At 42.6% G+C, this 22,476-nt stretch overlaps 1 protein-coding gene across 1 annotated transcript; it reads right to left on the bottom strand.

The window, feature by feature from the left end:
• Positions 1–687: 687 nt before the first annotated feature.
• On the bottom strand, positions 688–22,472 carry LOC116653214 (kinesin-like protein KIF20B). The gene is made up of 11 exons (XM_085531945.1): positions 22,467–22,472; positions 21,946–22,110; positions 20,093–20,212; positions 18,384–18,584; positions 17,865–17,945; positions 17,010–17,136; positions 12,756–12,906; positions 12,150–12,233; positions 10,626–10,772; positions 9,770–9,879; positions 688–6,752 (listed from the first exon to the last, which is right to left on the bottom strand). The coding sequence occupies exons 1-10, from the start codon at positions 22,470–22,472 to the stop codon at positions 9,858–9,860; spliced, it is 1,104 nt and encodes a 367-aa protein (XP_085388071.1). The 3' UTR covers positions 688–6,752; positions 9,770–9,857.
• Between the last annotated feature and the right edge of the window lie 4 nt (positions 22,473–22,476).

The raw sequence follows: 22,476 nt of genomic DNA, 5'->3' as shown, positions 1-22,476 counted from the left end.
CAGGTGATTCCATACGGGTGGACCCCAGCCAAGCTGAGGACAGGGGACAGACCCTAGAAACTGGTTCTCATCAGCAGAGTGATGCTGGGTACTCAGGACAATCCCCAGGCCTACAAGGCGGGGAGACACCAGTGGCTCTGTCCCTATTTGTCCTAAAGAGTCACCAGGAAGAGGATGGAACAAGGCATCAAGCTAGGGATCAATTCTAGGGATGGCAGCGGTGGGGGGTAAAGGGACAGCAATGAACTGAGACCCACCAGCAGCCAGGGCACAGCAACATGGTGGCAGTAATGTCCCCAAAGCCCTGGGGGCTCTGGAAAACCCAGCACAGTCATTCAGTGCTGTGCCTCAAAACTCCTGTGTGTTCCGGTAAGGAAAGAGTCCATGGCACACGCATGAGACCAGCCACACACAGCACTTCCCTTGAGTGGGGATGAGTCATCCTCAGCCTTCATCCCCAGCCCAGTAACACTGCACAGCACTGCACTCTTCCTTCCGGGGCCTCCACAAGACCTGAGTTTGGGTTGCGGAAAAGCAGGAATTGTCCCTGCATCCCAGTGGCATCCCGCTGCATCATGTCAGTGCTCCCACAGCCCAGGGCTACTGAGCAGTGCTGCATCCAAAAAGCCATAGCCAAATGAATGCATTTCATCCTGACTTGCGGAATAAAACTCTATAATCCAGAGATGGGTTATAAAGCAGGTATGTTTATTCCAGTGCCGGGTGCAAGGGGGATAGCTCCACCAAACTTGCACACCAACTTGTAAAATCGTGACACAGATATAGGTACATCTAATACATAGTCAATGATTTCTCAGAATTCTAATACATAGTCAGTAGTTCTCGGAATTCTGATACATATTCAGTAGGTCTTTAGCATGAAGACCCCCTCTTGTTCTTATCAGGGGGATGAAACTCCTCTTCTGGTAGTTTACAAGTAGTTATTCTCCTCCTTGCCTGATGTCGTCCGTGAGGTCTCACTCCTTAGCTGCATCCTCTTTGCTCTCCTATGCCCCTTGTTTCTTTTACTTGTAAAATTTAACTATCCTTTACTTGTTTCTATAAACTAGCTTTAAGTTTCCCTCTTTTAGTCCCCCTTTATTCCATATTCCAACAGAGCATCAGTTTCCTGCTTCACTGTACAATCCCCACTTGGTATGTTATTCCTTATTTTGCATGGCAGAGTTCCTTCTTATTTCCCCTGATGGAGGTGGGACCTTCCTCCGTCAGCTCCACCAAAGAGCTCCCTGGCTCCAAGGAGCTTTGAAACCTCCCCAGCCACTGCATTGACAAGGAGGGAAGGTTTGGACCTGGCTGCTCCTCACGCAACCTGTGAAACCCCACTTATTGTATGCCATAGAGAGGCTATGTGAAAGCAGGGGGAAGGCAGCCTTGTTCCCAATTCAGTCAATAGCCATTTCAGCACAGACCACAGTGGGATAAGGACATGGGTCACTGCAGTTAAATTCTTCTTTCCTTTTTGAAGGTTGGGCTGCAATTTATTTAACAAGGAGAACCAGAGAAAGAAGCAGAAGAGGCAGGACAGCAGCAGAAGAATCAGGGCAAGCTGGAAAGGGACGAGGAAAGCAGAGATGCTCTTATCTAACTACATGTCTACAAGACGAACTGCAAATGCAAGCAGTAGGAAAGGCTCCAAGGAAGTGACGGGGGAGTAAGACGGGAAGCAGTTTGTTTTCCCCAACCAAAATCAAACCCCGTGCATTTAGTACAGATGTTTTCAGAGTATCTTGTAGAAAAGGAACCACTCCTTTTCCCTAGCAACAACAAAGATGCAACATGGGGAGGTGTAACCCCAGGCTGACTGGTTCCAAACCTGAACGTGACACGGGGAAAAGAACTGCAGGCTATAAATTAGGCTAAGTGATAACGAGATAAAATTCAGAGATTAAGAGAAATGAAAAAAACAGCATAAGTAAAAAACAACAACAACAAAATAACAATTCAACAACAACTGAAACAAACAAAGGAATACAGATCAAACAAAGGATAAGGAAAAGAATGCACTCCCATGGTGATGCAGAGATGACAACAGAGCCAGAAAAAGGCTAAGATATCACCAACAATACAAGGGAAGAGGAATAGGTAGCTACAGGGCATGCTGCTACCTCCACCAGAGAAGGTAAGGCTAGATACTGGGAAATGAATCTCAGAAGTGACAAGAGGAAAAGAAAAAGAAAAGAGAGAAAGAAAGAAAGAAAAAAAAAAAACAGACTGGAAGGAGAGGAACACAGGCAGGAAACATAAAGTAGCAGGACACAAGCACTGGCAGGAGACACGAACTGACCGGAGGCATACACTGGCAGGTAACAAACACAAACAAAAAAAAAAAGAAAAAATAAAATAAAAAAAACACAACAGTACGGAAAAACAATAAGCAACAACACTAAGAAAAATCAATGAGGAAAAACTCTGAGGAAATGTACGAAGGGAAAGCACTAGGGAAAAGTAGTATCAAAGACAGAATGCAGACATGCAAACAGAGTCTCGAGGACACAAAAAGTAATACATCCATGCCAGGGAGGAGGAATGGGTAGCTACAGGGCATGCTGCTGCCTCAACCAGAGATGCTACATCAGGGTGACAAGCCCAGATTGGGTCTCCGGATGACATTTAGAACAAAACATATCTTTGTAGGAATGCAAAGCATCTGCAGTCATGCCAAGAAGGAGGTAAGGGATGGATTTAAGCAGCCATGAGAGTAAACAGAGAAGTATTATAAGACAGAAAGAAAAAACACACTGGCAGGAGACAAACACGCAATAGCAGGAAACACATACTGGCAGGAGACAGAATGGCAGGACACACAAAGAGGAAACGAAAGAAAAACAATATCAAAAATCACTAAGGAAAATAAAGGAACAGGAAAGACAAAGAGGCAACAATAATGAAACAAGGACCATGGAAAGTAAAGTAAAAGGAGCACTATAAAAAATCAAACAGGGGAAAACGAAACATGGAAGGAAAACAGAGCAAAGCAAAAAAAGGTCTAGAAATGCAAGAGTAAAGCAAATCACCTGAACACAAGATCATGTCAAAGCAAAGAGTCCATATCAAAGAAACAATAAAAAAGCTCACCAGTGCTGAGCACTGGAAAGAAACAAAGAACACTCAAAAACAAGGGCAGGTAAAGATTCAAAAGAAAAACTAAAGAGCAAAGATAAAACAAAAAAGAGAAATGAAAGCTGAAGAACTAAGAAGCCAAGGTAAAGAAAGCAAAATGGCTTGAAATACTGAGTAACAAAAAGGAATACCGCATAGTGAAGGATAAAAGAATGCCAAGACTGGAAAAGGAAAAAAAAATAAAGGAATCCACAGATATGAAAAAAAAAAACCAAAACTCAAAAGCAATCCATGGGAACATAGACGGAGCAGCAAAGCAAGACATGAAAAATAAAAAGGGCAAAAGGCAACGGTAAAGGCAATGGCAAAACAAAATGGCATAGGACACAAGGCAAAGGCAAAGGCAAAAGCAAAAGCAAACTGCCAAAGGCAAAGGCAACAGGCAAATGCAACAGGCCAAAGCAAATGGCAGAGGGAAAAGACAAAATGCAACGGCAAAGCTATAAGGCAAGGGCAAAAGAAAAAGGCAACGGGCAAACGGAAGGTCAAAAGCCAAGGGCTGAGGCAAAAGGCAAAGGGAAAATACAAAACACAAGGGCAGATGCACCCACCAAGGCCAACGGGAAAATGTAATATGTATGCAAAAGGCAAAGACAAATGTAAAATGCAATAGGTAAAAGGCAATAAACAAAAGGAAAATGGTACGTGGCATAGATCAAAAGGCCAAGGCAATAGGGAAATGAAAAAGGAAAATTGAAAGAGTAAAGGAAAAGGCAAATTGCATACGACAGAAGGCAACGGGAAATGACAAAATAAAAACTGAAAATGCAAAGACAACGGGTGAAAGCTAATGGAAAGAGCAAAAGACAAAGCATAAAGGAAAAGGCGAAAGGCAAAAGAAAAATGCACAGACAAAAGGTAAGTGGCAGATTCCAAAAGGCAAAGGCAAAAGCTAAGTGGGACAGTTAGTACAAAAGGCAAAGGCAAAAGGGAACTGAAAATGGCAAAATGACAAAGCAAAGGAAAAAGGCAAATGGCACAGGAGAGAAGGCAAAGGCAAAAGCCAAAAGGAAAACTGAAAATGCAAAGGCAACTTGTCAATGCAAATGGCTATGGCTAAAGACAGTGCATAACAACAAAGGCAAAAGAAAAAGCAAAAGGCAAAGGCAAAAGGAAAATTGCAGAGGACAAAAGACAAAGGCAAAAGGGAAATGCAAAAGGTAAAGTGAAAAAGCTAATGCCAAAGGTAAAGGAAAACGGCAAATGACATAGGACAAAAGGAAAACACCAAAAGCAAAATGCAAAATTCAAAGGCAAAGGGCAAAAGCAAATGGCAGTGCGAAAAGCAAAAACCTGAGGGCAAATTCAACAGAGGAAAGGCAAAAGGTAAGTGACATAGAAGAAAAGGCAAAGGTAAAAGGGGTATGCAAAAGGTATCATCAAAATCATTTTGATGGGGTGCTCAGAGACAAAGTGTAGTGGAGGGCTGTTAGAGTTAGGCTAGTACGGTTAGGTTGTGGGTGGACTTGATGATCCTTAATGCCTTTTCCAACCTGAGCAATTCTATGATTCTATGAGATTTAACACCACAGTCCTTGTGGCAGCTGTGATGGAACTTGCAGTGTCTCTGGCTTCCCCACAATCACTTTCTCCAGGCAGATTCTTAGGCCCTGCAACTTCTTGAAAACCAAGTACACACCTCTGTCCAGCTTCCGCACCAGCTCCTGCAGTGACATCTCTGACAGCTTGCTCCTCAAAGGAAAAACCAAGCAGGTGGTTGAGTCACCACCCCTGCATGTGTTTAAGAACCATTTGGATGTGGTGCTCAGGGACATGATTTGGCAGCAGGTTGTCAGGTTTAGGGTACGTTTGGTCAGGTTATGGTTGGACTTGACCATCTTTAAGGTCTTTTCCAACCTGAGCAATTCTATGACTCTATGATCCCTATCAAAGCTGACCTTCTGCAGTTTCTATAATCACTCTGCACTCTGCAAAATGTTACTCTCTGCATCCTTCTGCCTTCCAAGGCTAAGTACAGAAGCCTATCTGCCAACCAGTAGTCTTTGCTGGGCTGGTTGCTGAAATTACCCACCAACAATGAAGAGCCAAAAATACAAAGAGAAGTACATCAGCTGAATTAGTCACACTTTAGACTACCAGATGCTACTAAGATCTAAACTACCTGAGCCGCCACGGGAACACTTCTTCAAGCTACACTATCATCTACTGCAGCTAGGAATTATGCTCTGTGTTCCTAAGCCTATTTCTTCAGCTGATTGGAAAGAATGCTTTAATCACCAGCACAATATCAAGAGCTTGGTGTTCCAGTTACGTGTAGTAAAACTCGCTCTTAACAGAGACATCTTGAACTATTCTGGAAGCCACCCATTGGTTCCTGTCGTCAGGAAAGATCAAATGAAATCCAATAAGCCTGCACTCTCAGCCTGTGCTTTCAAGTCACATGACAGGATCCACTAAAGTGGGATGCGAGAATGACACGAGTCCTCCGGCAGTCAGAAGCTTCATTTTAAAAATAACCACATTTCTCTGAGGCTGTAACAGCAAGTGAAATGGGCTCCCCCCCACGCCCCTGCTCACACAAGTAACCTGCTGCTGGTCGGGGTCCTGATTGGCAGGGAGCTGCAAAAAGTGCTGCCCCACACCACTCCGAGGCTGCCTTCATCAGCACAGGGCAGCACTAAGCCCAGCACCAGGCAGGGCAACTTGCACAGCACGCACCAGGCTGTGGCTGGCTCAGCTTCCATGCCGCTGTGCCTGCAGTCCCACTGACCCCAGGCTGCAGCGGGCGCTGTGTCATCACAAGACTGAGTGACACAGAGGCATATTCCCTGTGGGCTCTGCCCCATAAATGCCATCACACAACCTGGTACTCTGAAGTTTACATGGGTTAATACCTTGGGAGCCCTCTCTTCAAAGAGCTAGTTCTACAAGTCTGAGTCCCACAAAGGGTGGGCGACGATGACAATCAGCAGTGTGGAAGATACCCTATCCTAAGCACGATCATTCCCCTAAGACGTTCAAATTAGTGCTGCACAACCCTACTTAATTTTCTGTATTCATCTCTGTATTGATCTCACGTGGGTCAAGATAACACAGTGAGCACCTGCAACGAGTCTAGACCGAGCAAAACTTTTGATGGAGGGAGCAAAGAGGTCAAGACAAGATGATGTAGTGCGATGCATTCAAAGCAGCTGGCCAAGCAAAAGCTATGTGCATGCATTTCCAAGCTGAGCACGCACCTGGAGTTGGGACACTATCACTCATTGTCAGAAAAGAATTCCTGAGTACCCTCCTAAAGAAAGCTATACACCGACATGACTGGAGTCTGTTTACATTAATTAGCCCTCTTTACATTTTGATATGCACCATTTACTACTCCAAAGTTGCACATCCCTTTGCCTTTCCATCTGAAGGGCTTTGAAAAAGTCTCTGAAATAGAAATTCCATGACTGCTGTAATACACTTGGGCAGGTACCTGGACTTCCATCCTGAGACATCCAATGCCTTTTACGGAAATAACGATTACTCAAGGACTTACCCCACTAAATTCACACTCAGTTTTACACCACTGGTTTTTAGTCTGATAGGTAGGAGGCAGCAAAAGGCAGCGAGAGGCAGCTATTCAGCAATCCCAGGAAGTCAGCTGGGCTCTAGGGAGACAAGAAGGGCAGTAAGGTGACAAACAACCATTGCCATTCATCCTTCTTCACAGATCTTAACATCTTTATTTCCTCCTCTCCTTCACACTCTCCCTTTGTCCAGAGGCCAGCAAGTCCTCTCTGATGGCCTGAACTGCTCAGCAAAATGGAAATCAGACAAACTGTTCTCTACTCTGGGAGAGTTCCAAATCTTTTAATCTGGGGCGAAACACGGGTGCTTCACAATATTTTTCCAACCCTTAAAACCACTATCATTCTTTATGTGTGTATTACCCATCTTTACGTTTATCAACAGTTCCTGAAGATCCTAGAGAAAAGAACCAAGAGACATTCCTCCTTATTTCTCCTATCTCCTGGCCACTACTTTGTGCTCCTCCATAACAATCAAACACTACTGGCATATTCATTATCCTTTCTATTCTTAAAATAACAAGTACTTCTACTTGAGGGTTTTGGTTTTTATCTTCATTTCCCCATGCAATTCATTTGAAAATTAGCGATGGACAATCCTCAAGCTTTTGAGAGGTTTGAGCTGGTTATGAGAAGCATCCAGAAGCTCAGAGGCTTAGCCAAAGCTAATCTGGGCATTTCCAAAGCACAAAGCTCCACACAGAGGCACAGAAACTAGGTGGCTCAGGACTCCTACCACCACTTGGCTCGCCCCTCTCAACACTGCTCCCTCACCAAACATCCAGGACTGGTTTTTATTACGTCCTTGCCAAAGAGAACACAAGATACTCAAGCACACCTTGTGCCATATATATTCCGCAAAGCTATAAACATGTTTTTAAGTCCTACAGGAAACAGAGAAACTTAAAACATATGCCTGAGGCCCCTGTTAAGCAGTAACTGTTTGCTGAATTTGGGCTCACAATAGGATTCCAACTTATCACATCCAAAGCCTTAACGTCCCTACCAAAAAGCATCTACTTCATCAAACACAGAAGGAGGAAGGTCGCAGCAACATACCACACACCAGCCATGCTCATAAGGACAGGTAACTCTTCTGTGACAGATTCATCAAAACCTTACTGGATTAGCCTTGCTATCACCTGCAACTAGTTCTAAACACTGTTTTGAGGTGTCAGTTCCCAAACTCTGCCAAAAGGCCACATACCATCATGAGATCAGGTACACCTGAGGCAACCACGCCACTAAGGCTCCTCTGCTAAACTGAAGCAGTCCCCAGTGATGGTTAAGAAAAAAATAAAAATAAAAAAATGCAGAGTTCCAAACACAAACACTTCTCTCAGTATCCCAACACCTCTGCCTTGTCCATCACTGGCCTGCAGGACTAAAGTCAAAGCAGTGCAAACCACAATCCCAGTGAAGTAGCTGGATGCTCTGTTTCATCTTCTCACAAGGTTAGCAGATCAGAGATCAACGAATGCAGGCTAAGCACAAGTTGCTCACAGAGAACAGGGGCTCTGCTATCACCAGCACCCGCTATACATCAAGAAGGAATGTGTGCTGTGGCATTCATTTTCCTTGACACAACTAGGAGTTCCCCATGACTGTCAGCACTGGAAGGAAAGCAGGCTGAAGAGAAAAACAAATAAATACAGACAGGACAGAAAAGCAGGGAGAACAAAGGACGGGGACTGATCTTGAACTAAATAAATTAGAGAACAGCCTCAAAAGGAATAATGGACAAGTCTGAAATGGTGATTGCTATAGAAAATTCCAGAGTATTCCTCTTGGTTTTTGTTGTTGTTGTTGCTGATTTTTTGTTTGTTTGTTTGTTTTTAAAAAGGACAACACGTAAAGAAATCAGGATGGATATGATTTGAAAACTCTTTTCAAGTGGCCTGGCATCTAAGGGCAAACTGAAGACTAAACAGAACACCAATAGAAAAAGAGAGAACTAACAGCCTAGGGGGGTGCCACAGAGAAACTGGGAAGCGACCAAGTCTCTGCTCAGAGAACAACTGCTGGGTGAGGTAGAAAGCTGATGGTGATACCTTCTGCCAAGGAGGAGGAGAAGGATGAGGAAGGATGGCATCTGCAGCACAGGCACACACACCAGCGGTATAGCCTAGCTCAGAGCTACAATGCCAAAGTAATTAGAAGGTTTTATTTAACAGCTCTGTAAGGGACGATTCAACTACTTCAAGCTCCAGCAAGCTGCTAGTGACTGATAAACCAAGACTTCTCAGCGACCTCAAAAGCTGACAGCCTTTCAAAAAATAAACTGATTGTATGCTTTTTGAGATGGTTTGTTCAATCTACAGAAATTAATCCAGCAGGCAGCCCAATGGTCAAATTCTGTGCTGCCAGTAGAGCCTTTTCATGAGCATTAGGACCATCCCCGGTTACAGAGCTAGCACAGCACTGGCAGAAAATACAGTCACCTAGGAGAATAGAAAAAAAAAGAAGCAGCTTACCCTAACCTTATCTAACTCCTCTCCCAAATTTAGTAGCTATGAGTGCCATTAAAAATGCCATTAAAAAATTGGGGGAAAATTCATCAGGTAATTCCACGAAGGGCCACCCAAAAGCAAACAGCCTTTAAGCTGCAGCAGCTCAGGGCCAGGCCAGAAGTAAGAATTTTGTTTATATTGTTCATGACATAAGAAACTTTTGCCTGGTGGTAACAACAGTCCATTCCCATTGTGTCCCTCTGTGTTATGAATACTGCAATTGGCCTTCTGAAAGCCTCCTGGATGAATCCACCAAAAGCAAGGAAGCACCCTGCCCTTACTCTGAAGACAGAAAGAAAGCAAGGTTCATGGAAACAGGCACACAAGGCTCGCAACCAGACACTGTGCTCCAAATCATGACAGAGATAGGACTACCACAGTGCCAGAACATGATTTACCACTAAAGGAAACATCCGGGAGCACATTCACAACTTCAGCTCAAGCTGTAACGGCTCAGCATGTTTAGCTTTCTTATCTTTCAGCTGGAAAACAAGATACTCCCAAACATCAGCCAGCAAGAACTTGGATGAGCCTGCCCTCTGGTTTTTACGATGACAGACATCATTACTGCCGCCTCTGACACCTTACCAGGAGATGCTTCCATTTATTAGCCTGGACTTGATTCCTTCCACCAGCAGCTGCTCCTAAACTGACCTCGATTCATACAGTGATGCCATCAACTTCTAGCATGAGCTGACCTGCCAGAGAGAAGAGAAAGCAGGATAGAAACAAACACTGACATAGTATGTTCTAAAATTCTTGAACAAGCACAAGAGACAAAACAGGAGATAAACGCATCCGCAGCAACACCCCAGTTCATAAAGAAATGGAAATCTAGCCTGGCCTCAGCAGCCCTTATATATTTCTTACACATTTGATGAAGCCGACTGCAGTTTGAACCAGGAGAATTCACAGTCTCTTGCAAATGTCACCATAAAGGAGAACATGACACAGCAAATTAAGGAAAAAAAAAAAAAAAAAAAAAAAGCAATACAAAGAAAAATAAAGAAAAAAGCAAGCCAAAGACCAGGGAATCTAAGTATAAAAAAACCCAGGAAAAAAAAAAAAAACCCAGAAAAAACAACCACATACTATCTGTAGCAGCAGAAAGACTAGCACAATATTACAAAGGCAAGGAAAGAATGGCTCACCCACCTCTGAGGATGGAAGTGCACAGAACAAACTCCACAGAGGAGAAATCAACAGAAAAAAATCCCACCCAAGGGCAGTCAGCCCCCTGAAATGAGCTGTAAGAGAGGTGCAGCCAGGCTCCACCCCTTCAAGTCAAAAGAAGGAAAGACAAGAAAAAAATTATAAAAATAAATAAATGAATAAGACATAGAAAACACCAAATAGGAAAGAAAACCATAGCACTGCAACGCAAAAAAATATCACAGCACAGCAAAGCACAGATGACAAAAAAAAAAAAACAAGGAAAACGCACCTCCCTGACATGACATCTTGCCTCCTAAGCAGGTCACGGTGTCCCTCACTCAGGTGCAGAGCAGGAAGGAAGCTGAGACCCTGTTGGATCATTGCTGTGCACTCCCATCTAAAAGGTCCATATGCTCCTTGGGAAGCACAATGCCACCTGTGGAAAAGAGAAAGCAGGAACATGACATGCAGGTGGCTATCATCCAGCAGAAGGCCAGATCCTTCCATCTGTTATCCACTCCTCTTTTAGTCCTAACAAAGCTTTGAGAAAACAGAAACAGTAGAGCTTAGCAGAAGGTCTCAGGGAAACATCAGTAGAAACTGTCAGGAGGACAACTGGCATCGCGTGGACACAAACAGGCTGTTGGTGCAAGGAAGGAAATGGCACCTGAGCATTTCACCAGACAGGTTCCCTCCTCTCTGTCTTCCTGCAAAGATACAAGGATAAAAGCCTCATTTCCTCTGAGCAACAATTGGGAACAAATCAGAAAATTATTCATTCAAAGGCACTTCCAGGAGATATACAACAGAATCCTTCCCAGTTACACGAGCTTACGCTGTGGCCTTTGGGAAAAAAAGCTGCCTTTGTGGTCCTGGGTCCTGAGGGCTCCTTTTCATCACCTGTTGGGCACAGCACGAGAGCTCTTCTTGTACAAATCTATGCCCTGTGAACCTTTCTCCATCCCAACACAAAGTCCAACCTAGAGCTGTGGTGCAGACACCGGATGCAGACCAGAGCAGTAAAACAACAGAAGAGGGGAAAAGCAGATACAGGTAAAACAACTTAAGAAGAGGAAAAGAGCAGAAAAGAAGAAAGGATAAAGGTAAGAAAGAAGGACAGAAGATTGAAAGTGCAATAGATGAAAGGACTGGACATGAGCAGGAAAGGAGCAGATGCAGAGCTACATCAAGGTGTGGCTTCTCTCTGTCCCTGTCCACCACTGGCGACATCCCCCACTGACAAGGATGCTGCTGCCCCAGCAGCTGATGGGTTGTGTCCTGGGGCTGTGTTCCATGCAGAGCCTCTAAAGCCTGCTACAGAACCCCAGTTCCCTGCCACTTCTTTGGAAATACTGTCATTTCTATTACTCATTGCTTTGTTTGATAAGCTATTAAATGCTTTGTGTTCCCTCTGCTACATCTCTGCTTGCAGTCATTTGCACAGTGTCAAAGGTAGGATGGGGCACCACAGATGGCAGTGTTCCACAGCTGCCACCAGCAGCCCCAGCTAGCTCCTCCACACCTGAGGTGTGAGTGGCTGTGAGGGGAATGTCTCTGTGGAAGTGCAGCTCATTCCTCCCCTCTGATGGGGGCAGAAGGCATGAGACAAAAGAGGAAGGCAGAAAGCATCTGCATTTCCCTCATGGCTCTTTTTTTCTGTGTTACTGCAGGAAATTAACTGAGCCACTGTGCCTCTCTGTTATGGCTAGCTCTACAGCTCTGCCACTGTCTTTATACTCAGGTGTTCCTGTGTGTAATGCTCCACACTTGGACCCTGCAGAGCCCAAAGGCCTCCTTGGCTGCTGTTACTCACCTGGAGATTGAGGGTGCTGGGTCTCCACTCTGTACCTGCTTCCAGGTGTCACTTGCAAGACACTGCGAGTCCACCTGGTTGGAACTGAAGTCAATGAACACAAATGTGAAAGAAATAGGAATGGATTCTTTCATTTCACAGGCTTTAATCTTCATTGAAAGATGTTCTGCTGTGGAGCACAGCTGGAAGCACTTCATATGTGCAAAAAAGGGGGAGAGCCTGGTTGCTGCCCTCCCTAATCTCATGTTAGAGCTGGCTGTCTAAGAGAAAGAGTCTCTATTTGGAGATCTGCTCCATAGCAACATTTTGTGAATCCTGTTCTTCAGAAAAGTGTATTTGGGATTTTTTGTTTAGATTTGTGTTGGGTTTTTTTTTCAGAAATTCCTTTTTTTGGATACTAGCTCGAGTCCTTCACCATTCTTTGGAAAATTAAAACAGAGTAAAGCAGCTGTATCAGCTCCTGCCTTCCACTACAGTTACCATTTGAGGTTATGGTTAACGGTTGAACTGGAGAGTCTGAGTGCTGCCACAAGGCCCTGGCTGTGCCAGGCCCCTTTCCAGCCTGGGCCCCAAAGCAGCCCCGACTGTGCTGGGTTCCCCTCTCACCTGGGCCCTGCAGTGGCCTCAACTGTGCTGGGTCCCTCTCCAGTCTGGGCCCTGAGCTGGCCCCAGCTGTGCCTGGTCCTCCTCCATCCTGGGCCCCAAGGCCCTGCCTCTGCCTGCTCCCCCTCTGCTCTGGGCCCTGAGCTGGCCCTAACTGTGCCAGGCCCCCCTCTGGCACAGGCCCTGCCTCAAGCCCCGCCCCCTGTGGGCAGCACTGCTAGTGCCTGTTGGTTTTGCTCTCTTAGCTCTACTTTCCCTTTTCTCTTCACAAATGCATTCAGGTCCCCCAGGATGACGGGCACTGACACTGCTGCCTTCTTCCTGCACAAACTTTCTGGGCAGCTCAGCTTTTTCTACAGAGCAGCGTGCCTTTGGAAGTGCTTGGAGGATGTAAACTAACAGCAAGAGAACACTGAGCTCTTCTGGGTCTTTCTAGACATGGCAAAGAGACAGGAGAGTGTGCCCAGCCTCGTGTGGTTGCTTGTATGCAGAAATCCCTGTCATGGTTGTCAACATCTGTGGTGTTCTGCTTTAAGGCACGAGTGTGTGACAAGAAGCCTACAGTTACCAATTTAGAGGAGGTAATTAATTGTAACAGTTCCCCTTTCTTCTTCCCTCTACACTTGGGTTATGGAGTTCTCCTTTGCGATGTGCCAGTGTAATACCTCTGAGCCACAGCACTGCTGCGTTTAGCAAAGCTCATGGCAACAGGCTTTGGACAACCTCAGAGCTTTGTAGATGAGGATAAGATATCCGATGATAAGAGAGAGAAAATGAATAAGATACAAGGTAAGTGTTGTTTATTCCTTCTAGTCAGCACGCCATCCCTAAATCTTCCATGCTATGACTTTTATCTTGAGAGTGATGATCCCTTAACCTCACACCTTCAGCACAACACATTCTGTGGAGATTCCCACCAGTGACAAAGTATTAGTGCCGCTTTTCTGCCTATTTCTTATTTGTCTTTATTTTCTGGAATATGGGGATTTCTTTCATTGCCCACAAACACTGCCCAGTTCAGGAGGAAACAGGGACGAGAGTCATGAGCAAGGGCAGAATGGTTTCTCTGTTACTGAATGGAATGACAGTGTTTTCTGCATGTGGACTTGCCATAGTGCTTCTTACAAGGCCTAACAGTGGGATGAAATGTGCCCGGAAGCAGGTGTGTTTTTTAGGAAGGCAAAAGAGAAATGCAAATAATGCTAAGGGCGACAACGAAGATGATCAGAGGGCTGGAGCACCTTTCCTACGAGGACAGGTTGAGGGAACTGGGCTTGTTTGGCTTGGAGAAAAGAAGGCTTCAGGGAGACCTCACTGCGGCCTTGTAGTATTTGAAGGGAGCATATGAACAGGAGGGCCTCCTTTCTGCAGCTCAGCTCTGTTTTGGGGCTGCAGGAGGGACGTTGGCTATGGGAAAGAGGACCTGGCTGGTGACAAGAAGGCAGCAGAATGACTTTTGGGGTCCCTGCCCTTCCACTGGGGGAGGGCAGGGCCTGAGATCCCCACATCCTCCTGCCATAGCCAGGGATGGGGGTACGTCACACCCAGCACTTCCCTTTTGGACAGGCCAACCATTATCTAAGGGGAAGAAGCCATGCTGAGCCGGCAGGAAGGTTTGAAACAAGTGAGAGCCCTGGGATGATGGTCAGCAAGAGACTGCCCACCTCCAGTTGGTTGCCTGTGCCGTGGAAAGGAGCTGGAAGCCACTTTACCTTTCCTGCCCTTGGAAAGAGGTGGCAAAGTCTCATCTTTTTTTGGCTTCCGTGCCCCAGAGAAGCTCCCGGAGGACTTGCGGTGTATCAGGGGCGGCAGTTTGGGGACCAATTCCATTTGAAACCTGTAAGGGAGGAGAGGGCAGTGAGCGGCGTGACGCAGTGCAACAGCAATCCTTGCTGCTCTCTCTGCTTGTTTGCTCACAGGCAAGTTTTCATGCTGCATGAAGGCTTTCTAAAGCTGTTAGCAGGGTCACTTGGGATAGGAGGAGGGGAAACAGTTTCAGGCAGAAAGAGGGAAGATTGGCTTTGGATGGTGTCACGGGTTACTTAGATTTACCTATGCCTGTGACAGGGGAAGCCACCCCGTGGGCCCCCCCCCCCGGGGCCCGGAAAGGAGGGGGAAAAGGGGAATGGGATAAAACAGCGGCAATCTAAGGAGGAAAAACTTACTTTACTAAATATGATATCGAAATACAAGATAACACAATATAATATAATTGAGGCCAACAAATCGAACGAAACAGAGATATGTTGCAATATGTATGAGCTAATTATCCGTATTATAAAGGTACACGCAGCCAAGGAATAAATGAGATTCGCTGATCATATGTCAATGACAGGTGTGGTCGTCTGCTTTTCTCCCGCCGTTCTGCAACAAACACCTATATACAAATTTAAGAACACAACGGAGTAACTGTTACTGTTTATTAACAACCAGTTTTAATACTACGATAAAAGTATGTCCTGAGAAAGGGGAACAAACACGCTTCTTCAAGGTTTTTTAGCTGTTCTGGATCTCAGCCGTCGCTTGATGATCAGATGATCACTTTCCTTCTTTTGTTCCTCAGATTCCTGAAGAAAACATTTCAAAAGTTACTCATGTTTTCACACAAGACTGACAAGCTCTTCTTGACCCACGCAAACATATTTCTTCCCCTAAATGGATTTCAGAATGGCATTTGCTTATTATATTTTATTCAGAAAACTATGGGATACCGAGATCATTTTAATGCAGCTTAATCACAAGGAACAAATATGGAGAATGTACAAAATCCTGTTTATCTTAAAAAAGCACACACATCTGAGGAAAGCCTGAAGGCAGCTTTCATTTTGAAATACTTGTTTTCAAAAGAGTATTATAATACTTGTTTTGTGAAACATGAAGCTTTCAGAAAACATTTTTAGCCTCAATCCCTGTAGCTATGACTTGCCCAGAATTTCAGTTCTCGGTTCAGTTCCATGTTCTCAGAACTACAGTGAGAGAAGAAATTGTCTCATCTTCTTCATCCTCTAACAAAAAAAAAATAACATTTTTTCTGCCCCTATCATTCGTCAAATCATCAAAAAATTCAGAGGGATATTACAGTATGGGCAAATGATCACTATGCTGAACAGAAAAAGGACTCTAATATAATTAAAAGATGCAGTTCCAACAGAGCAAGAATGTTCTTAGCACAATAGCTGCTGACAGAGTCATGAAACTGGCACATCAGATCCTTGCAAGTTGGCTTAGACAGGAGATCATAGTTTAAGCATACCTAAAAAGCTGTCTAAGTTGTGCTCTAGAAAAGCGTGTAGTAGAATAATCCCACTTCGACACACTGAAATTATCTATGATTCCAAATTAGAAGACATCTCCGTGATTGCTACATCACCTACTTAGTAAACTGTAAGCCAGCCAAACACAGAGATCTTTGAGGACAAAATAAAACAGAACAGCAGGAAGACCAACAAGAATGACTTGGTAGAATAAAGAAATACCTCAGTACTTTCAACCTCCCCCTGCAAATAGATGAAACCTCCAGTCTGTTTGGACTCCTTAGTAGTTTATTTTAAGCCAAGACTACAGTATAATCGCTTACCGAAGAAGCAGGTATATCTAGAGGGCCAGAAACGACAGTGGAATACAGCTTCCTTTTGGATCGTTTTGGCTTGGTCTCTCCTTCTTCGAGACTTTCAGGTTCGTTTGATTTAGGAGAACTTACTGCTGACATCAGCTTCTTGGCTAGAAGAAATTTGTTTTGATACATAAACCAATCAACTTACTGGTTTTGTGAGTCTTTGAATCACTGAATGCAAAAAAAGCTTCGTAACAAACTTGGTTTATAAATGACACATAAAATTTAAGTGAAAATACTCAGAAATTGTATTTGTTCATCGAGGTTCTTTATTGCTTCTATAGCTGAAACTGTTTATAGGTTCAGGTACGGCAGATTAAAGCACGCATTAAAATGGAGTATGAAAGACAATCATGGCTCAGAAGTCGCTGGAAGTCAGAAACTTCAGCAGGAGTTAAACAACAGGCCTAACTTTCGTGCTGACAGAAGCACAAGACAGAACCAACTTTCTCTGTATACTTGTAGGTTTTCACAAATGTAATAATGAATCTCTGAAGAGACGAATGAATGCATTTACTTCATAAATCAAAGGACAACTTAACATGGCAGACAAGTCTAAGAACACATACATTAATAGCCTACAGCAGAAACAAGCCATTCTACAATGTCTAGAAAACATGGAATAAAACTTATTCTACACCAACCTTTAGAGTGTATAATAGAAGGAGAGCTTTGAATAAAATCTCCAACTTTTTGCAGTGTTTCATCCTTCTTTTTAGTCAGTCTTGAAGCATGTACTCGCTTTCTCAGGAAGTAGTCTTTTCCGGATTTCTGTTCAACAGAGATGTGAACATGTGAAACAAGAGCATTGTTTAAACTTCATTTTAGTTCAACGTTATTTTAAGTTGACATTTTGAGCTTTACTACTGACACCTCTGTTCATTATGCTGATGATACCACAACGGCAAGTAATGTAGACAATTTTATACCCTTTAGGGAGTTGTCAAAATCTCAGCTATTTCAAGGCATACGTTTCTTACAGTTTCTTAATAAAGCAGTAGTTTCTTTAAAAGTAGCTCCCAAGCGGTGGAGTTGATTCTTACATAAGCTGTTCTAATTACATAAAATAAACAAACATACAAAACAGAAGACAACAGATGGGAAAAATCTACTACTCATACTCTGACCATGCCAAGGATACTGCTATCACATGTGAACATCTGTTTTTAATAACTGCCATGCATATTAATGATATGAACCTTAGTTTAATACAAGGGCTTCACTTACAAAAGCACACGATAATACACTAAAGCTTCTCTTCCCAACTATTCAGTGTGCAATATCCTTCCCTCCAAATCATTACACAGTACAGCCATTACACGCTCTGGGGACAGACTGACTTGCCCTTTGGTTAGCTTATGGAATTTAATAGGAAGAGCTCATAAGCATGTAAGATTCCCATTCAGGTATACACATAAGGATAAGACACTGCTTCTTTCGTGTGACCACACAATTACAGGAAGTCCCAAGCTAGCTTCAAAACTAGAACAAAAAACAACCATTTTCTCGTCACTTGCAGAGGGTGAATTAAAAGCCATGACAGATTTTGTATTTTTCGTGTTCTCATTTTTCACAAAATCCTGGGAAAATAAGACAAGTTTCAGCCATGATTCTTTTGGAAAGAACAATTGATGTCACAAAAGTGAACACTTTAAAAACTTTTGCTAATAGTAGGGAAGTATCTGCTAGTGGTAACTATTCCACTGTAAATCAAATAATAAATAAGCATTCAATTATAAAAACAGGACATTAAGATATCAGTATTAGACATCTCACAATGTCTAAAAAGCTGATTTATGTCTACAGGTTTCAAAGAAAATACACAATGGAGTTAAGAGAAATTCCCTTCTCTTAAACCATTATCACTGAGCTTGGCTATTAGTTTTGTTCATTAAAGCAGTTCATTGATTAAATTCTTCAACTACTTTACTGAGGTAGAAATAGCATTTTTTTAATGCTTAAATGAGAATGGTAAAAAGGCATCAGATATTTTGTTTTCTGTTGGGTCTAGGTCATACCTCATCCATGTCATCACTTCTTTTCTTTTTTGCCTTAGGCATTTTCACTCCTAAAGGTATCATGCTGCCGTGCTGCTTTATCTCCATCTTATCAGGTTGCAGAGGTGTCAGTGGGATTTCCAGCTCCGGTTTTGGGAACTGACTAGTTTTGCCATTTTCTGCGGACACTCCAGAAGAGTCGAGGACAGTTTCCAAATGCTCCTGATAGCACAGAAGAATTTTAAGTGCAAGTGTTAAGGTAGCCATGAGATTAAAAAGTTATAAAGCATCTGGAAAAGGATATGTAAGCATTCGATTTTCCTGCTGTAAGAACACTTGTAACAGAAGGAGTCTATTTCAGTTACAGCAGAGTTTTACCCCTCTTTCCTAGAACTTGTTACATTTAAAATTATTTCCAATCTATGATCACAAAAAAAGTTCTCCATGTTAAACTAAGCCTGATACTTTACAAGTCATTTTTTCTCAAGGGCACAGACAACTACACTTTTTTTTAATAGAGAATGGTGGTAGAACTGACACGATTTTCTTCATCTCAACTCTGCTGTGTCAGAACTGGGCAGGAAAAGGAGCATTTGATTCAAGTGTTCAATTAACTTCCAGCTTAATCTTAGGGAATTTGCCCTTCCTCTTCTACACTAGAGATGTTATTTACATAAGTAAGGTCCAGCTGGCAAGGTGCAAGCCCAGTACAAGTCATTAAAGAACTCCATTGCTATCTTTTCCCTGGAGAGAATACAGGCATTCAAGCAATGACACCGTACTTAAGCTGAAGGCTATCATGTACCTGCTCATGGTCAAATGGCAGCAAATGCACAGCTAAGTGACAGGGAAATGTCAGTATGCATTTCCCCAGCAGCACTTACTGTCCACAATCCACCCAATCCTGTTTTTCTCAACAGGAACAACAAAGTCAGAACTGAGATCACCTGGACTCCTCCTTCTCTATGGCAGGAATTCAGCTAGCATATCAAAAATGAGTTCAGATGCTGGTTGAACACATAGAAGACAGGCTGCTGGGGGCATCAGAAAATGGTAGATGGCTGCTTCTACTGCTGCTAGTAACTAGCAAACTCCAGTGTCCCAAACACAGACTAGCAGCTTTTACTACTTACACTGTTCCGACCCCCTGAGGGGAGTCTTCTTCCTCTCAAAAAGTTACCAAAGATTGTAGAAAGACAAAAAGTAGTCAGAGCCACTTTATCAGGCTCTGCTAAGAATCTGAATGGAGTATCACCACCCACTGTATTTCCAAGAATTAAGTTGGTTAATAAATACTTTGTTTTTAAAATATATGTAACTGCTATTTTATGAAAGTTAGCAATTAAAAACTTATATAGGAATGATTAACATCATCTGCTAACAAAACAATATCCAGAAATCCCGCAGAGGAAGAAAATAAGTTCAATTTGCTGTGCCCGTTTCAGTGGCTCCATGAATTTTTTCCAAGTAACTTATCTAATCATGAGCCACTTCATAAGCATTAACATGAGGAGAGTTTTCAACAGCACCTGACAAAAATTCATCACACAATTGTTTCAACAGCTTTTATTCCTATCAAAGGCTATAAAAACAGGTGATCTGATCACCTTGAAAGGGATAAATAAATTAAAACTTGGGAATTGTTTAGAGAACATGAGATCTTTTCCTACTCATTCCTTATCAAAAGCAATACAATCACAACATTTTCAGATCTGAAGTTTCATACTAACCTCAGATTCATTTAATGAAGTGAGGCTCCTAGTACATCGACGTGACAAATAATTGTCTTCAGCTTTGTATCTTAATGGAATACTTTCTCCAGTTTTAGTTTTGCTTTGTTGTTTCCTAAGCTGTAAATATTTAAAAGGAGTAAAGATTAGGCTATGCATTAGACCTCCAAAATATCTCGAGTTTTCTAAAGCTACAGTGTAAAACCTCAAGCTCAGACGCCACATGAACACGTAAGCTGAAACACAGCACAAGCGTGGGAAGGTAGTAACATCTATTCATTGTGTGATCTTCAGATACACCCTACTGGGTCTCACTAACAGTCTCAGGCAGTATTCTGCCTCCAAAAGAGAGAAAGTGAGACATTATTTAGGGACAAAATCTGTAACGCTGGTCATTTTGTCATCCATTCCCCCCATACTCTGCACGCTCACAGCTGCTATGTTAGAACACCAAAGGCTAAACCTCTGCCTAATCTTCAGCATCCACATACGAATACATGGAAAACTGCATGGAAAAGTTCCATAATGTACACAGAGAGATGGTGTTCTAGTAAATAAAATATTTTTGAGAAGATGAGAGCTCATGTTTGAGTGGAAGACAAAAAGAACCAACAAGTACTCATCACTGAATATGGAGTTAAAGGACTATATGCTAAGAAAAATGATTCCAGCTCCAGTATCTCCTAGGAAAACAGAAGAACAAAAAGGGGTTAACAAGATGTTAAGTACTGACTTTCTATAAATATAATCATACCTTTTCATTTACAGAGTCATTCCTTCTACTTTGTCTTTCTTCAAGTAAAGGTATTTCTGGCAAACACTGAGGGCTACTGTGGTTAATGCGTTGTTTTAATTCCTTTATAAAGTCATCTTTGTCAGCCAGTTCTTTTCTTAACTCTTCTATCACAGTTGCATTATCCTAATAAACAGTAAAAACTGCTGAGTTGTGGGATTGGCAAAAGGAATTAACACACACAAGCAGTATTGCAATTACTTAGTAGCATCAGTTTTAGAATTGCAGGCTAGAACACTTAACTATTCAAGAACAGTAACATTTCACTGTTACAAGTGCAGTAGTCACAGAATTGCCTGGGAAGTTGTAATACAATATATTTTGATTCTTCTATTTTACTTATGTGCTTCAGCCTTCATCTCTCTTAAGATATAATAACCTGAGCTTTTATTTGTTCCCAAATCCTCGGTACTGTGAGAAAGTCGGCAGTTGTAGGGGAAGTTTTGCTATGAGAACATCTTTCTTCTCAGAGAAAGTGAATCCAAACATTCTCAAAAGAGCACAACTCATTTAGTCTTCTGTTTAGCTTCTGAAATTCTATGCTACGTCTTAGATTGGCTATCTTGATTAAAAGCTGGATGTTGAAATAAGAAATGCAACTTCCAGAGATCATCCCCCCTCTGCTTTTTGATGCTTCCCTTAATCTCTCTCCACGTCCCCTTCTGTCTTTTCATGCCATTGTAGATACTACCTCAGAGAAAGCAAAGAAAGTAAGAAACCTGAGACAGAACTACTGTCTGAGTATTGAGCCTAGCTTGGGATCCGGAAATGCTGTGAATTATCGGAAAAAGCTACAGATGTCCAGTCTGACTGTAGGATCATAAGCATCAAACTGACATCTGCTTATCTGAACTACTGAAAAATTTGAAATTTTAGTAATTAACAGAAATTCTGTTTCTGAAGAACAAAAATAAAATCTGGTGCTTTTTTTGGTTAGTTGCACATGATGTCAATACGACAGTGTTCAAGAACAGAAGCACACCCAGAATACAAAGAGCAGGTACAGGAGTCTTACAGAATTTATGGGTAGCTAATCAGGTAGGAGGAAAGGAGAGCTGACCTTGCTTGAATCCTTTAAGGCAGATTGTCTCAGTTCTGCTATTTCTGTCTCTTTTTGTATGGCATTAGAAGCCAAAGTTTTGAGCTGTTCTTCCAAAGCTTCTACTAACTGATCTCTCTCCTCACGCCACTTTTGAATATTATGGTCCTTTTCCTCCACCAGCTCCTATATTTCATGTTGAAAGAAAAGCATACACAGTAGAAACAAGCAGAATTTTTAAGACAGCCTAGAATTAATAAGTTTTTCATATAGCATAAATAAGGACTCAAGCTGATAAAAAGAGTTTATGGTAAGACATTTCAATTAACATATCGTGATGTCACTCAACAAGATCAGGTTATATGCATGTATTACATATGTATTTACTATGCAGATTATTGTATTTAAAGCAATCTGCCAGTGCTCTGTAGTGACTAATTATTTGAATATCTTTCATGGTCTACCACTAATTTCAGTTGGCCACTTTCATTTTGCTCCATTTTTTTTTTTTTTTTTGACCTTTTTCCTGTTGCTTGGAAAACCTGCATCATT

Source organism: Coturnix japonica, unplaced genomic scaffold (genome assembly GCF_054131305.1).
Source record: "Coturnix japonica strain WE unplaced genomic scaffold, WE-NBRP24 Scf046, whole genome shotgun sequence".
NCBI lineage: Eukaryota > Metazoa > Chordata > Aves > Galliformes > Phasianidae > Coturnix > Coturnix japonica.
The sequence above is the reverse complement of the archived record's forward strand: the minus strand, read 5'-3'. Positions and strand labels throughout refer to the sequence as shown.